A 12309-nucleotide genomic window follows, 5' to 3' on the forward strand; every position below is an offset into this window, starting at 1 on the left:
GTTGTTATTTAATTTTGTTTTTTAAAAAAGAGCTGATTGACTTTTTTTTGTTCCCATCCTGGGTGATTGAAACTCAGCACTATAATGAACCAAGTAAATAGCTAGATGTCCTCTAATGTAGTTTTTGTCCTGAGGGGTGATGCTTGTTTGCTTGCTTTTTGACAAGACACATCATTATTTCATGGTGCAATGTGCATTTGGTAGCATGGATAGATAACTATAAAATATATAAGTTTCAAAAATTGGCTTTTATCAAAAGTTACTATTCAGTAGAGAATTTTATGCTTTGCTTTTTATAATTGTGATTTGTGGTCCCTTTCAGAAATGCATTTTTAATAAAGCAATAGTTCTTCCTAAAGTAACCTACATTATTCTTTCCAGTGCCTAATTTAATGCAAGGTAAATAAAAGACTATATTTTTCATGGAAAGAGTAAAAGGTATGAGACCAAAATGTATGCATGGAAATAACAAAATCTAGAGGTTTAAGCAAACATGCTATATTAATAGCATTTTTCTTGAAAAGTTTGGCACCGTGATATATTCTTAAAATTCACAGTAATTATACAATGCAATAGCACATTTATTAACCCAACTGTAAATTATCTTAGACCATAATGTAGCTGTGATTTGTACAGTATTTTTCTTCTTTTGCAGCACTCAAGGTTTTCACTTTTGATTCACACCACATGAAACACATTCACCCTCATGTATACACAGGGGGAGATTATGTAAAAATCTCCCCAAAAAAGAGAGAGGACTCTCATCCCAATGGTAAGAAACAAAGATTAGAGAGCTGGGGGGTTAATAAATGCCTTGGATAGATTGTACCACTAGTAAATACCCAAATGTGCAGTTTACCAAAACTGAGATGCAGCCCTGTTAATTACAGAGTCAAGGCATTTTTATCACCATCTCACCTACCCCTTTTTTATCTCAATATTGATATTTCTACTGTTATTTCCAGTGACACAATGAGTATCTCACAGGGAGGACCCATTAGTTTTATAACTGGATACTGGTACCAGGGATCTGAATTTTACCCTTTTCTTACCCAGGGATCTGCTGTCTGACTTTGGACCAGCCCCTTCAGCTCCCTGTGTCACTCCAAAAATTGGACCATCTTTTTTATGTAGAGAGTAGCTCATTAATACAAGAATGTGTTCCCCAGTATCAAAATCAACAGGCTCAGATCTTGGCTTGGACCTCAAAGTGCTACAGAAATGGCTTATAGCTCGTGATAGTCTATCACTAAAATAAAATGAACGTGTTTAAAAAGTTTCAGAATGAATGCACCTAAACCAATAAACACCAAATATATATATATATACACATATATACACATATATATATTTTAACTCTTAATCTTCCAGATAATCCAAGCCTCACTACCTATCAGCACCTAAAATTAAGTTTATCTTGGTACAGTGAAGAGAAGCATGACATTTTTTCTGACCAGTATTGCACCCTAAAATAATTTTGCTTTCTTTTTTCTTGTGTCATCTTCTAGCTTGACTGTAATGGAAGTCAAAGCAAGCCATGTGCTTCAGAGGGGCCCAGGTCTGAGCCATTTTGGTTCATGAGACCTGATACCACGTGTGCATCCAATTGCTGTACAGCAGCAAGCATATATATTACTCTAGAAAAAAATATATATGCATATATATCTAATTAGAATTTCCAGCGTGAACACACATTTTTAATTCTAATGGCAGTTGCATTGTTTTAAACAAAGCTATATTTCATTCTCTAAAACATTTTTATAAGTATTCCACAAAGATTCCATCTGTTTTGCATATTTTATGCAATAGCAGTAATAATGTCTATTGTTTATTGTTTCCTTAATGTCTTCAATTTTGTTCTTCTATAAAAAAACCACAAACTACTAAACATGGTCTGTTTGATTGATAGGCACTGTTGCAGTTGTCTTTCTGCGGTATAGCAATATTGGTTCTTTGCTTTCATCGCCTAAAAACCGCTCCTCGAAAGATAGTTCAGAGCAGAGGCAGACAGTAAGCTCATCAGTTATAGCTGTTGCAATTAGCTCAAATCCACCTATGCTCTATGAGCTCGAGAAAATAACGTTTACCTTAAAGTATGCCAAGGTAAGTTTGTTTTTTTTATTATCAACTTCAAAACAAAACAGTAGCTAATTGTTGTGTGTTATGTAACCATACCTGCAGTGTATGATATATTGAGACATAATTCTGTTATTTGCTTTTGTGAGTTTAATCATATTAGAGAAATAAATGACAATCTCAAATGTGGCATCCTAAGTGCAATATACGAAATACTATACTGCTGGAAGGTTCTACTAGACTAAAGCAAGGAGAACAATACCATCTTTGCTGGACTGCAGTATGAATAAAATGCAGTTGCCTGAAGCAGAGAATATTACAGGTTCCTCACTATTTAGTATTTAGGTCTTTTTTTTTTTCTGAAATTTTATCAGATAATTAAACATACATACTGGGGAAAAAAAAAAGAAAAAGAAGAAATGCTTCAAAAATAATTCAAAAGGTTATCTTGCACCTAGGAGGTAATGGCAAAACCAATAGTATAGCACCCTTACTATTTCTGAAATCTGAATACATTATTCTAAAACTGAAAGTTTTACTTCCAGTATACACAGATTTTGCTTGCTTTACTTGTATGTGAAGAATATTCTTACATGGAATGAAGACCTATCTCAAACATAACAAGAAAGTGACTGTATGCGGGGAGGTGGACAGAAGGACGAAGTGTTAACCTTGATTGCCTAGCTTTTAAATGAGTTACTTGCCTTGTAATATTTGAGACAGTGATCACATTTCTATAAATGTGCATATGTTTATACGGCATCTATTACAGTGGGGACCTGATCTTTGACTAATGTTAGAATGCACTATCAGTAATAAATAATATTAATGATCTTATTCACCCCTGTCATCACACCTGATACACCAGGTGTGATATGACCCTGGCTTTCTCCCAGATTACTTTGTAAAATGCACAGAATAAGTCTCAATTTTTGAACTGCTCATTTGGAAGGGGCTACAAACAGGACAAGCAATGTGGCTGTAACCTTGGGGTTTAGTCCATGTTCAGCAGGTGCAGTAGTATATATACAGTTTTCAGTAGGTAAAAATTCCAGCACCTTGGCAAGTGCCAGAAGGGTTCAGTAATCTGATTAGCCTGCATGTTTGGTGGGATGTTAGCTGTGTGAATAAAATGCTTCCTTTCTGAGCCATATTTTAATTGCTTGGAATAGGCCTTACTGAATGTGCTTTTTGTTTCCCAACCTTCCAATAGTAACATGCAATTTTTAATGAATTGTGCTGGGTAATGTAAGAAAGGTCTCTTGATGGGAAATATCCTGCCTTTTGCCGTCAGTAAAACATCTTGTTTCTGTTCCAGACTGCAGATAAAGATATTAAATGTGCATTTTGGAACTACTCAGCAGACACAATGAATGGCAACTGGGCTACAGAAGGCTGTGAGCTGACACATTCCAACTCCACTCATATCTCATGCAAATGTAATCATCTGACTCATTTTGCTGTTTTGATGTCCTCAGGTGGCTCTGTTGTAAGTGCTATTTTAATTTAGTGTTTTACCCCATACTTTCTTCCATCTTCATTTGTTATTTTTTATTGCAGTGCAATTTATGTACTTTTCCCCCTTTAGATTTTTTTTTGTTGTTCAACAAACACACAATTGTGCACAGGGCAAACAAAATTCCTCCCATATGTGTTTGAATTTCCGTATGTCCTCTCTGCAGTATTACAGAGCAGTGATGCAGCAAAGGATCTTGTTCCAAATACACAGTCTGTTGTGCTTATTTTTGGTGCATTGCTTTTAATTTTAAATCCCACTTTAAGACTACCTTGGGATTTAACTGGCATTCATTGGTGGTCAGTAACCATATGGTCCACAGTTTCTCTTGCACAAAACTTTGCCACCCATTTGTCTAACCTTGGCATCTATAAACTCCTTTAAATGCTCTCCTGAGAATTTGCAATAGCATTATCAGAAGAGCATAATCAACAGTAAAAGGAATGAATTTTATGACCATTAAACATGGACACTCATAACTAACACAAATTGTGAGAATGACTACTCAGTTTCTGACCGTCTTACATTAAGAGGCCCCATAGATTTCCAAGGTGTATGTGGGGATCTGCAGGAGCTTGGGTCCTGCCTCAGGAGGCAGCTTTATAAGTTATCAGAACTGACTGCAAGCAGAATATTAGCATGAATATACTGTATTGAGACAGTTCTCTCATGCTGTGAATTTCATGCTGATAGAGGCTGTTTCCTGCTTGCTAAATAGCATCCTAAGTCTTCAGTTCAAATTTAAGACCTTTGCAGGTACTTATATGGGAGGAGGATAATCTCTGGTCCTTTATTTAGGAAAAAAAAAATACTTAGATGTATTTCGGGATGGCTGAATGCTATCCTTATGCTGATGAGCAGTCATGTATTTCAGAGATTTTTTGTGTGAATACCAAGCAATAAATGTAACTGTGTTTCTATACAGAAAATACTCACATCCAATATTAAAATAGCCTGTGTTTGTTTAGAGAACATTCATGTTACATATCTGGAATAGCATTTGTTTGAAGTGATTGTTATTTCAGAGTCTTGTTTTGATCATGTTGTAAATTCAGTAAGACGGTTATTCAATTTTGCTTATCTAAGTCACTGTTGTGATAAGTCCTTTTATATTAGAAAATGTTCATGTCATATTAATATATGTCCTACTACCAGTGTGTTTGTCGTTCACTAAAATGATCTGATTTTAAAATCATATTAGGAGATACTGATATTAATAAAGTTTTGGTAGAAAATATCAGAAAATGCAAGAACAGTAACATATATAGTTCATTACTAATTTCCCCTACAGTTATATCTGCCTCACAAAAAAAAAAAAAAAATTAGATTATCCAAAGTGTACATTTAGACTGAAGCTCTACAAATATTTTTGATTAATATTTTGTGGAAAAAGAAGAAAAAAATCTGTATTATAGAATGTGGTTTTACTTAAGAATGTACAAAGCTATTCTTTTAAATATTATATTATAATTTTCCCCCAGGGTGTTACAAATTATAACATTCTTACAAGAATCACTCAGCTAGGAATAATTATTTCGCTGATTTGCCTCTCCATGTGCATTTTTACATTCTGGTTCTTCAGTGAAATTCAAAGCACTAGAACTACAATTCACAAAAACCTCTGCTGCAGCCTTTTCCTGGCGGAACTTATTTTTCTGATTGGAATTAATATGAACAATAATAAGGTGGGTATTTTTCACTTGTTGTGGCTTGACTTTGTGCTGTAAAGTAAATATACAGTATGAGATACCATCTTCCACCTACTTCCAGTTCCTTCTAGTATCAGTATGAATATTCTAGTGACACTGGCTTCTTAGTCTAGTAACAGGAAACATAAAACAGTCACCTGAGCTTGCTGTTATCTGGAGTAGAACTGTCATCTGAGCTGATGTAAATTGACTTTGCTCCATGGGTTTCATTTAAACTTTGTCACTTTAACCGAGACTGTGGACTCAATGCATTTGGTATTTTCCCATCTGTTTAAATGCTGTATAAACCAATGATGGTGGCTGTCTGGATGATAATTTTCCCTAAAAGCCAGGCCAGAGCTACAGTCCCAAGGTAGACTTTGCAACATTGCACTGTTGGCTGAGGAACTTTTGCTTTCTAAATGTAAGGTCTTGAATCCTTGTCACTTTTCATACAAGTAGAATTGTTAATTCTTCCGTCTCAGATTAGTTTTAAGAAATTTAATTATACATAAGTTATCAAAAAAAATAAAAAATAAAAATAAAAATAAAAATAAAAATAAATAAATAAATAAAAATAAAAATAAAAATAAATAAAAAAATAAAAATAAAAATAAATAAAAAATAACAATAAAAATAAAAATAAATAAAAAACTTGTGAAGCCTATTTGTGTTGTTATCAAAATCATAAAAATAAGCTTTATCTAGATCAGCAAAGCATGTAGACTACTCAGGTGTAACCGTGGAATCAACCTTGTCAGTTTATTTACACAGTTTTTCTGGGAAGGCATGCTTCCATTTTAAAAGTTGAATGTTATCCTCTTATTTTACTATTTGCTACAGAAAACACTAATGAACAAGTGTTCTTGAGGGTACAGGTCAAGTTCTTGTCAATCAGCCTTACATCTGTGTTGCTGGGCCACCACTTGAGCATTGCTAGGTTGCTGTGCTTATGCTGTAATATTAAGAAAGACATACTAATAGAATTATGATTCTTGCTTTTTCTGATTGAATTTCTAGCTCTTCTGTTCAATTACTGCTGGATTACTCCATTATTTCCTTCTAGCTGCTTTTGCATGGATGTGCATTGAAGGTATTCACCTCTACCTTATAGTTGTGGGAGTCATCTACAACAAGGGTTTCTTGCACAAGAATTTTTATGTCTTTGGCTATGTTAGTCCGGCCGTGGTTGTTGGGATCTCTGCTGCACTGGGATACAAGTACTATGGCACCACAGAAGTGTAAGTTGCTGTTTTTGATTTCAAATCAACATACGTGAGAATGCAATAGTCACAACAGCCTTGCACATTTCAAGATGTTTTGTGCTGTTTATTTTTCAGATGTTGGCTCAGCACAAGGAATAACTTTATATGGAGTTTTATAGGACCAGCATGTCTAATAATTCTTGTAAGTATAATTTTCATTTTTTATTGTAGTACATAAAACCAATAATAAAAGGTGTTTAATAATCACCCACCCATTGCCAGCATAGCTGTGAGTGCTAATTATAGGGCAGAATTGGCTAATTTAGACCCTTTTACAGTGTCTCTAAATTATTTATATGCTGTACATCTAAATACTTCACTAGCCTGAAAAAATGTTTGACAAAAAAAGCTCAATATAAGATCAGAGCTTTTTTTTCCTCACTTGTTTTCTTATTTTTCAATCCAATGGTTTGAGAAAAGCATTTTTAAGAAGTAGTATCTTTGTATGTCATTGGCATCTCAGCATGGCTCGGCAGGAGGTATACACAGACACTGTACTAGCAGACAGATAATCTGGTTTTTCAAATGTTGTATGACTTAATCTCTTATCAGTGATCGGTCATCTTTGTAAGATTAGACTGTCATCTTTATGGTTTTATCACTCGCATGTACCCTGTCATCATCAAAGCTATTTTAAACTAAATTGCGACGTCAGAGAAAAGAACCCGCTATTTCACATGGGCAGACAAGTCAAGTATTGATAGCCCTATTTCAGCTGTGAAGAAGGCTTTTTTAATTCTTATTGGAAGTGGTTTCAAACCTGCAAATTTGGCAGGTATTATATGTTCCATTCTGAATCAAGACATTTTTGGTGCCTCAAGAGCATTTCTAAGTGCTATAAAGTTTAACAAACCATTCCAGCTGTAATGGGGCATTATTTTGTATGACTAGGTTGACAGTGATTGGGCAATAGCTGGAGCTAACAGAAGGAGAAGGTACAATGGTGAAGCCTTATAACATCTATGGTCAAGTCAATAATAACCCTTCCTTGCTTTTTAAGCTGATGGTGATAAATGTGAGGATTTGTATAAGGAAGAAGTGGCAGGGCTCGACACACACAAGATGATAGTAAAACAGTTTTATTTCAGGGCATTAGATGTTTCAAAGATGAATAAAGTATCAAGTATAAGTCTGGTCCAATTCCATCCCAAGCTCCTACTGTAGACTGGGGGTAGGCTGGGAGCAACCTGCCAGATGCAACCACAAGGTGATGCCTCCCCACTTCACCCTGCTGGTTAGCACAGCAGAATTCCAGAGAGGCAAGGTGCTGCAAAACTCCCTCTGCTTTGTGCTTCTGGGGTCAGATGGCACTGACAGGTTAATAAGGGGAAAGACCAGCATTTTCTGAAAATTCTTACAGTTCTTAAGTTTAAGTTGGCAATTTCCTTTTACATCTTTGGACCTTATCTCTTTCTTCCATGAAGTCAGCTTGCATTGTTGAGATTTTTTCTTGTTGCTTTCCTTCCTATACCTCATCTGCCTTCAGGTGAAGATTTATGATCACTGACATATAACTGCACTGTTAGTACAAGAAAGCTATGCTATCAAATCATTAAAAATGGCCAAAATGTATACATCTGCAACCTTGTTTTCAGCTCCAGATGAGCTGTGCCTGATACGGGACCCTAGGTACACAGTACAGAGGCAGAGCAGGTCTGTGTTGGCTCTGAGGTAAGTCTAGCTGGCTGCAGAGGCACATCCTGCAAGCTGGACTTTGAAGTCCATAGCCTTTCGCTGAGGCTACAGACAACTCTTATGAAGCAACAGAAGTAGGTACAGGTCCTATGTACAGATGAACTCTTCCTATGGAAGAGAATAGCAGACAACTGGTGTCTTTTTTTTCCTGTTCCCTTGCCTAAGTTAAGCCACATAAAGGGGCTGTAGCTGGACTGGAAACAGCCCTTCAATTGTTTTTCTATGTTTGGCTATGTTATGGAAACATTTTGTGAATACTTGTTTTCATAGTATTATTTCTCTTCATAACCATGTACATGTGCACTACTACACTGGGGAGGAAACATACCCCATTTTCAGTGAGCTGCTTAGCCTGCTGTGTGGTTGTTTCTTCTGGGGGGAGCTTTGACTACTTGTTTTTAAGGGGCAATTGCAAATAGAAGCCTGATCTGCAAGAGAGAGGTTTTCAAATCGGGCAGAGAGCTAGCTCTGTCCTATCCAAGTTATTCTCTGTGGAAAATATGGAAAACCTTGTGAAAATAGGTATTAACTTTAGATGATAAAGTTGGCGTTAAATGTCTGCTCTGTGGAATGCGCACTGGTGACATTATTTCTGTTTCCATTGTCCAGCCTTCCTGTTGACTGCACTGCATGGGCACTGTGACAAAGACTAAACTCTTTCCAAGGTAGTGCCAATCAGGAAGTCCTTTTAATTATATATACCTATCTTTCTAAGATTCCCAACTTGCCCATAGCTAATTAAAGGGGAAAAAGGAAAAAAAATAGAAAAAAAAAAAGACTAATTAAGACTAATTCCTCTGAAAAGTAATGTTATTTTTGTTCTGTGATAACCAGATAGAGGACCTCAAGTAGAAAACCACAAACTCCGGCAGCTTCAAGCTTACCTTTATTTCTGAGATTCATCTGCTAATGGCATTGATTCTACAGGTTTTCCAAGATAGCCTGGAGAGTTTGGACAGAAAAACTCTGGAGAGCCACTCACTGCAAAGCTGTTTCTTGCACAAAAACATTAAACTCATTGTCAGCACAAAAGCCCACGTACTCAAACGGTGCTTTTAGTTTCTGTGAATGGAGCCCCAGGAGATTTGTGGTTTGGATTATACTGGAATATGCTGTTGAAACAGCATGTAAATGATGAAGAACAGAACTGGTTCTGTACCAGTGGATTTTCTGTCTCCAGGCATGTTGTTTCAAACACATGCTTGGGCTTTAAATCTGCAGTAACAATAGCAAAGCACAAGGAGCTCAAGTGTTTATCAGGAGTACAAACTAAGTTCTCCTCTGATTGCCTAAGCAGTAAGACTACTTCTGAAGGTGTTTGCTTATTAATATTACAGTCCTATTAGAATTCTTAAGTGTAAAGCAATGGCCTTATTGATCCCGTCTAAAAATTATTATTATTATTAGATTGGTGACCGTACATGAAAAAGAGTGGGTCAGAAGCTCTTTAGAAAAGAAAGGGTATCTTAAACCTTTGTAAAGCAAGCTGCAAGCTGAAGATAATTTCCACAACTTATTTCTTTCTCCTAATGCTTGTAATCTTTAGAACCACAACCATTTTAGCTAAAACTATGCAGTAGATTAGATCAAAGCATACAAGTGTGGTGAAATTATTTATAACAAGTATTTAAACTTTTTAATAGAAAAGTGAATTTATCACAAGCTTTAAGGGACAAACACTCACACACACCACAACCTATGCCTGATTGAGGCAAATATAAATATAAGCTCCAGAGATAAAAGGTAGGAAAGAGAAAAAAAAAATCCCTAGAACATTTTCTTTTCTTTTGTAATACACTCTTACAATAATAATCTCCCTGTAATAGGAAGTGTCTAGAATTGAAATAACCATTTTTCTGCAGGGTAATGCAGCTGCAGTTTTGATGAGCGTGTAATGTCAGCCAAAGACAGACTCCTTCCCATTGTACAGGCCTTCTGCAAGGCTTTTCCCACCTCTCATGACTGCATACTCTGTATTGAGTGGGAGCAGACACATGTAAGGGCTTTCTTCCACATCGCTGACATTTGTGGGAACTTTGTCTTTCAAACACCTTGGATATGTACCTCCATTCATACCTACTGTGAGGAACAGCTATATGGTAGATGTCCAACCAGTGGCAGAAATTATGCTGTTTGGAAAGGCTGGACAAAGACTATTAATGCTGTACTTACCCAAAGTCTATGAGCCATTAACAGGAAAATTTGGAAGAGAATCACTGCTACTCTGTGTGTAATGGTAGAGGACCCTTTTAATATGCCTCTTTCTGACAACATTCTCTCAAAATCTGTTTAGTTGAGCTTTGTGCAAAAAGTTCAAAGGGACACATGATATCTTGATTTGCACCTTTGCAGTATTGACAGAGATGTGCAGGCTTGACTGTTCCACCCACTATCACTGCCACAATAAATTGGCATACCCTTGTGAGGAACCATGACTCAGAAGTTTGACATGTAACATTAACAGGTATAATTTGCCATTTAACAGTACAAATCTATCAGTATTTTTTGTTGAGACCACCTCTGTAATGACAAAATACAGACTTGTTCTTTGAGGGTGGAACATCCAAAATTGCACACCATCCAAATAATCCTGTATGTGGCTTTTATCTAAACATCCTAGCACTGTGCAGTTAAGGGGTTGCTCTTGTATGCTCTTCCTTGTTTTACTCCTCTAATGTGTGTTTTCAGGGACCTTGAAGATGTCTGGCTCAACTTCAAGCTCCAGTTTCTTGAAACAATTGGTAATTGTAGTGTTTGAAACTACAAAATTGGCTTATAAATGGACTCTGCAATTTGCAGAGCATTCTTGTTAACTTGACTTGGAACATACAAGCCAAGAGTATTTGTTGGGAGAGGTGTCCTCAGAAAAGCCAGGTTCCTTTTATTAAGCATTCCTGTATGCAATAAATGTAATGAATAATCAACTTTCAAGCAAAAATACTCTAAGAATTGCAGTGATTGATTAACCAGACTGTTTTGAACTTCCCACGTATAAATGAATGGGTAAATGAATAAAATATACAGATTGCAGTTGCAAAATATAAAAAAGTGACATATGAGTGATGAAAGCAGGTTAACAGTAGAGTAATGCTTTTCATTAAGGAACTGCCTGCATATTCATTAGAGCTAGTCGATTACTTAAAAAATATATTCATCAGATAATTTATTTGATTAATTTTACCATTATTTGTCAAATAATTTATTCAACAACAACAAAAAAAGTAAAATTAATGTAATAGTGCATTCATCAAATCTTATTGGACAGCTCTAATACTTATTCAGTTCTGTACATTTAGGTTGATTCAGGATTAGTAATACTGCTGCAATCAATGCAGAAAAATTTCCTGGCAAATCCATTACTCTGCTATTTTCTCATATACTCACAAATTTCATGTACTTAATACTCTAATCTAGGCCATTCAAAATGAACATCTTTCTTGTAGAGAAGTAAATATTCAAAGAGTTTAAGTTTTACGTTTTCCCACACTTCAATGTTGAGCATGATCTGACAGTCCATTGCTCCCTTTTAAATAAAAAAACAGCCCCCCAAAGCCAATCATCCCACACAAATGTAATCAGGTACACTGTCTCCTTAGGCTTCTTCACATTATTATTCCTGTTCTCAGTGAAGCAGGTCATGTTCACTACCCTTGATATTCTAAGGAGTACTATTGAAAAAGTTGTTTGACCTCTGGCCTCCATCATAACAAATCATACCACCATCTCACACTTTTTACTGAATATTTATGATTTGGAAAATTCTGTATAGTCTGTTTTTTGTTTTTTGTTTTTCCTAAGGGTTATTTGTAACAAATGCCTCATTATGTTTCTTAGCTAGATGAGGAAATATACTCTGTACTGTTTAGTGTATGAGTTTTAGAAAATAGCTATTTTAAACACTTCTTATATCTACTCTTGTTCCTCAGTCTGCCTTTTTAGTGGAAATAAATTTCCTACTGGGACTAGCAATGGCTTTATTATTCTTTATGAAAAAATAATAGTCCCTTTTCATTAGCCCCTCTGTGGCTTCAGTTAAAGGTGTCTCCATTGCATTTCTTATGCCATTGTG

At 35.8% G+C, this 12309-nt stretch overlaps 1 protein-coding gene across 1 annotated transcript in view; it reads left to right on the forward strand.

Annotated features, from left to right (window-relative positions):
- Positions 1–12309, forward strand: part of ADGRL4 (adhesion G protein-coupled receptor L4) — an 87757-nt gene that overhangs the window by 63726 nt on the left and 11722 nt on the right. The window contains exons 8-13 of the mRNA XM_035537715.1: positions 656–772; positions 1910–2103; positions 3395–3565; positions 5074–5277; positions 6301–6521; positions 6621–6687. Of these exons, the coding sequence (XP_035393608.1) occupies positions 656–772; positions 1910–2103; positions 3395–3565; positions 5074–5277; positions 6301–6521; positions 6621–6687 (974 nt within the window). The remainder of the gene's footprint in view (positions 1–655; positions 773–1909; positions 2104–3394; positions 3566–5073; positions 5278–6300; positions 6522–6620; positions 6688–12309) is intronic.

This window comes from Cygnus atratus, chromosome 8 (genome assembly GCF_013377495.2).
Source record: "Cygnus atratus isolate AKBS03 ecotype Queensland, Australia chromosome 8, CAtr_DNAZoo_HiC_assembly, whole genome shotgun sequence".
In the NCBI taxonomy this organism is placed as follows: domain Eukaryota; kingdom Metazoa; phylum Chordata; class Aves; order Anseriformes; family Anatidae; genus Cygnus; species Cygnus atratus.